Source organism: Sinohyriopsis cumingii, chromosome 7 (assembly GCF_028554795.1).
Source record: "Sinohyriopsis cumingii isolate HCF-2022 chromosome 7, ASM2855479v2, whole genome shotgun sequence".
NCBI lineage: Eukaryota > Metazoa > Mollusca > Bivalvia > Unionida > Unionidae > Sinohyriopsis > Sinohyriopsis cumingii.
Genome location: NC_142967.1, coordinates 41,561,796 through 41,567,712, shown reverse-complemented (window position 1 = coordinate 41,567,712; position 5,917 = coordinate 41,561,796). Strand labels below are relative to the sequence as shown.

At 32.9% G+C, this 5,917-nt stretch overlaps 1 protein-coding gene across 1 annotated transcript; it reads right to left on the bottom strand.

Moving 5' to 3' along the window:
• Positions 1-357: 357 nt before the first annotated feature.
• Positions 358-2,115, bottom strand: LOC149795103 (neuronal acetylcholine receptor subunit alpha-2-like). Its single transcript, XM_089963754.1, has one exon. The coding sequence runs from the start codon at positions 2,082-2,084 to the stop codon at positions 891-893; it is 1,194 nt and encodes a 397-aa protein (XP_089819880.1). The 5' UTR covers positions 2,085-2,115; the 3' UTR covers positions 358-890.
• Positions 2,116-5,917: the final 3,802 nt, after the last annotated feature.

The window sequence follows — 5,917 nt, the reverse complement described above, 5'->3', positions numbered from 1 at the left end:
ATCCGGCTCGCGGGCCAGGGGTTGCGCACCCCTGCTACAGAATAAACTATTGAAGACCCCATTAACAACTGCTCTAACGTATGCAGATCAAAATTACTTCAATCATTTGGATAACACATTGCTGTTCATTAAAACGATTTCATACTCATCGGCGACAGCTGTAAATAGTCTTTGACTACCACAGACATTAACATCTTGAGGTTTACATGCTATCGCTTATTCATACTTTATTTATAGACGAAGAAAGCTCTTTGTTCTTCTAAACTTGACTTTCTTTCAACTCTATAATTATACAAAGAAATTTCTTTACCGCAATCCTTTGACGAATAATGTATTGACCGCAATCTTAATTTCACTATGTTTTGACATTCTGAATCTGAAAAAGAAACTAATGCAAAGTAGAATGTATGAAAATTATCAATGAATCGCCCCTAATTTTTGGTACAACAATTTATAATAAAAAATGCTGAAATCAATTTTAGGCTGATAAAGTGTCATATATATTATCCAAGACACTACAAAAATCAATGCTTGACTGAAGAAGGATGTTTTGTGGAGTTAACAAGCTCAATCTCCTTTAAGCAAATTGTTCTTAGTTTCCTTTTAGAGAAGGCATGTTTCTTTAAAACTTCTTTCTTCTATCCGCCGAACACCTCCAACCTCCCCGTTATGCAACCACAGGAAGCGGAAACGGAGCATGAATAGATTCTTGCCATATATACTGATATTTTACTTCGTAAGAAAAGGGTACAATAATATTCTTTGATAGTATAACTGTTCCTTGCATACCACAGAAGTGTCCAACATTACGTACATACGTATACCTTCGGATTTCTAGAGTTTCTCTACATGTATACATTATTCTAGTTGGATCTCTGTGTCACTTTTAATCAATCAACTATCTGATTAAAATAGTATGCATTAAGAATGACATTATAAATGACACAAAGGCAAATAAATATTTTGTCCAAAACAGAAGATATCGTCATCCAGGTCACTTCATCGCCGACGCGATTGTGACAGTAACTATCATGTTTATATTTCCCAGTTTCCATCTTGAAATCGACTGAGTCATTCATTGGACCAGTAGCCGATACTGCAATCCTTTTTTTGGAACGTCCGCAGAAAATACATTTCATCCATGTTGGGACTGACCTTTTTGCATTGTACACTCGGATGCTGACGATGTTGGCTACTGTAATCATGAAACTTCCGATAAGAACATGAAGAAGATAATAACTCATAAAGGACATTGCTAAAGCATTTCTTGGAATAAAGTTTGAAAACATGGTAAGGAATACGACATAGGAAAGAAGGACGGTGATGCTGAAGGAAATTCTTTCTCCAGACTCGCAAGGCAGTAAAAATACCATGATATTTAATACGTCAACAATCACAATGGGTACAACAAGGTTGATCACAAAATATTGATGTCTTCTCTTGAAGTATAGTCCGAAATAAACGAATGGAAGAGTTGAATGACATCCGTGAACGTTGGTAGATCTGATATATTCCCATTCTCCATTCTGAGAATAGAACTCCGTCCTTACTGGGATCGGATCTGTAATAACGTTGATGTCAGCAACCGTGTATCCCCAAGGTATAAATTGGATGAAGCATTCCTGTGTATCGAAAGGGAACATTGTAATATTGATAAAACAAGAAGCGCCAATAATTTCCCCGGGAAGATATTTAATTTTTCCATCAGGAAACAAGGTCACTTTTAGATGAGTCCCTGTAAGAAACGTAATCCTCTCCGTTGGATTGGTTAGAAGTAGCGGAGGAACCCATATGTCATCTGATGGTAGAAGCAAGAGGGAAATATTGTCGTATTGGATAGGGTCCCACGTAAGTCTCTCATCTACCCAGGTTACTTCGAAAAACATTACTACAGATATTGTGCCTTTGACTGCATCGATTTCGTTCAAGTGTACCAAATTTGCTGACATATTGACTATTAACGGTCCAGTATTGTCCAAACCTGGCCTGAACTTCGTCGAATAGTTTGTTAACAAGACCTTTTCGAGTTCTGCGATGCTGTCAGTTCTTGACGAATGAGAAGCGTCAAGCAAAAATGCAGCCATCCATATGGTATAGAAAAAAATTTTAAATAGCATCTTGTATATCACATTCTTTTCTAACTGAATGCCCTTAGTGCTTATGTTGCCTACACCAATACGAATGTCCCAAATTTCAAATTGTGGACCGGGTTTTATAGTCAGTACTAAGAGTAAGCGATTAATTAGCGTTTTAATTAATGAAAAGAATGCAAATACGCATAATCGACATAAATAATCAGTTAAATCCATTATCATCGGGAAAGCAAACAGTATAAATGGATCCTTTCATCCAGTACTTTCGATTCCAATATCTCATCATCGGCGCAAATGTCGTGGTTCTTGAATATAATTGATGTGCAAGGATTGTGTGACAGACATGAGTGACTTATCAAATATAATCGATATCATATGCATTAGTCAAATTCCCTCGGAGACAAAACTCCATTCCCCATGTCCGACAAGAAGCATTTTAAGTGCTTCAAACTATCAATATATATTAAAACCTCGCGTGACGTTTGTTGTCACCATGACGACATTAGTATGAGACTGACCTGGTCGGGGAACAAGGTGTAAAGAACTCACCCAGTTAATAGTCAGCATGGGTACCATGATCAGGTTCAGTCAGATGACCTCATTATAATGACAAAATATCTGATGCTAGGTTACAATTTATTAATATTTCCGTAAAGGCGACAAGAAAATAATTTGCACAGATATCCACAGTGTGTTGAGATATAACATTCATTCTTGCACTTACAGATTTCTCCCTCAGATTCCCCAATGGTGTTACATATATAATTATGTAAGCAGTTTTGTGTTCAAGGACCAGGCAGGTTGGCTTTAACGCTCAAGTACCTTGCAGGCTGGAAAGATACAGCTCTTTCTTGCTTTAGAAAAAATGTGAAAAAAAATGGTTATTCTAATGTCATAATAAAAACTGTTCATATAAAGCGATCCATTTTGAATTCCGTGTGATAATCTCTGTTCTCCGCGTCATTAGCAAACTACTTGAATGTCTTGTATTAATAGAAAGAGATAATATCCGAGGCATTCTAGAGCACGTTATGTCCGTATTTTGCGGGCTTTTGAAGAAACACAATCATATACATTTTTCATATGATAAACAGAAGCTTCTATTTTTCATGATTTTAAAATTTTATTTAGAAAACTTGTTGAATAACATTATCCCGCTCTATTCGGAGTCAACCAAGGTAAGAAATTTTAAACTTATTTCATAACGTTTGGTTGAAATGAATAAAACATGTGTACTCTTCTTAATCTTTATAGATGATATGATCATGAATAAAGTTTGAAACTAATAGACGGTAGTATGTATATTTAATTTGTACGGTTTATTGCCTTTCTCCGTGATAATATTCAATTTGTATTGTTTGTTGCCTTTTGCCGTGATAATATTTAATTTGCATTCTTTGTTGCCTTTCTCTGTGATAATACGTTATGTCTGTCTGAATTTTGTAACTGACCTATGTCCAAAATAAAGTTAATGGTCTACCTGATCAGTAACATTTACTTTGTAAACATAATGATACATAGCTAATATTTCTCTATGGTCATAGATTAAATGTTTAGATCATTATTAATGAAGGTAAGCATGTTTTTTTTCAGTCTGAATGTAGGACTTGAGTTTTTCACTTGGAAATTCCAATTTTGAATGTTTTAGAGAGGATACTGACCTTCATTCTGCCTCCATTAATGTGTCTTAGCTTTTTATATCAATGTCGTTCACTTCAAAACGTACTCATTCCTGCTTTAACATCCGAAAAGGAATCAGTATTATTGTTGTGTGTATTTATTAACTAGAGTGTATTTATTTATCCAAATTATTTTTCACTGGAATCACAAAGTGCTCAACAATATCCTTGGACTAACAAAATTAATTTGGAATTATAATGAATTCGCTCAAGTGCTTTTTCGGTTATATTAGTGTGGTACATCAAAAGAATGTTAACATACCGCCACATTCCAGGCATTGGCACATTAGCACGTTCGATACTACGGGCACATCAATGCATTAAATATTCAAATTTATTTGAAACACCGCTGAACTTCAATTGGAACTTTATACATTTGGACTTGTGATGAAACTTTTAAGACTATTTCGGATTTAATTCAATATACAGTAAGTTCTTTTTTCAATTTTCACTATGTATTCCTGTGAAGCAACTTATTTGTGGAATTTAAAAGAATTATTGGTGTTCGCTCTTTTCTTTTACTTAGTTTGAGAACATTAAGTTGTAACAATAGATAGAGTGGTTGTTTGAGAAATTATTCTACCCAATCACTATGATACAAACATACAGCTTCAGACAAGAATAATAAATCAGAGCTTAATTTTGCTGTCGTAAGAAATACATTACATCTATGTACAGTACATTTTATATCATCAGCAATATATACATTTCTTTTACGGTTGTCACATACAAACTATTAATTGTAATCCAAATCAGAACTTTTTAAGATATAAGAGACTATAAACACAGCTTGAACAATAAAAGTGCATTTGCTGGGAAAATGAATTTAGGATTTAAATAATTTCTGTAATTCACATCGGCTTGTTAATTTCATTTCTGCAAAAAAATCTCTTTGGAAGAAGAATTTTGGAAGTTAAAAATGAGTCGATGGAAAATAACTGCTAACGACAATCTTAAACATTCCAAGAAAAAGGTGTTGCGCATTGTATTGGTGTCTATGAAGTTTCTCGAGTACTTATACTAGTAGTCTGCCAGCTAAAGCATATACATACATACATACATACATATACATATATATATATATATATATATATATATATATATATATATATATATATATATATATATATATATATATATATATATATATATATATATATATATATATATGTATGTATGTATATATATATATATATATATATATATATATATATATATATATATATATATATATATATATATATATATATATATATATAATTATGAGATATTCTTTTAAAGAATCATCGTTGTGACTTTTCCATTTACTCTGAAGCATAACTTTGATTTCAAGCCTGACGGAAAATAAAAAAATAATAGCCTATTGTGTCATGAAAGTTTCAGGAATATGTGCATTAGGGAAAAAAACTTAGCGGATGAGACACACGCACAGTATGCTGTGAGTTTTTCTGCACTCTGCTAATTCATAGGCGCAATAGCTGATTGTTTTGTTGTCATGCTACAACGTGAAAATATATTATGCAAGCACAAGCTGTGCGCCTGATTTCAGCCTAGGCAGACTGTCGGACTTGTTTTCGTCTTGAGGTTGGGGACGGAATTGTTATTTTTTGTTGCATGTTTTGTTTTGTGTTTTTTGTTGATTTTTTGGGTAGAGGTTACTTCTTGGCAACTTATGTTTTGTAATATTTTCTTTTCCTATTTTAAGCCATTTTTCATCATTACTGTTTTCTCAGTTTTGTTAATATTTGTTACCATATACAAATAGGACTAGATAAAGATACTTTGGCAGATGTTTGAACGTTCCAGCTTTACTAAAAGTGGGGTAATTCATTAGAACTTTTCACTGTGGATACAAAAGTGAATCGGCACACCCACACCCACATCCGGTCTACTCCATCTACGCATCTAGGATCTTATTTAAGGGGTACATGTGTGTAATCAAATAAATATTGCACCAACTTACAGCTCTATGTGTAAAGCAAAAAACTTAATCAATGATATTATATATATATATATATATATATATATATATATATATATATATATATATATATATATATATATATATATATATATATATAACGCAATAGATGCAATTAATAGAGTACAATTAAGATTTAATTGGAATGAAAAAGGTGACAATTT

What these genes read in the sequence shown, in the direction of transcription:
- LOC149795103 (XM_089963754.1), bottom strand. Translation starts at nt 2,084, where the DNA reads ATGGCTGCATTTTTGCTTGACGCTTCTCATTCGTCAAGAACTGACAGC.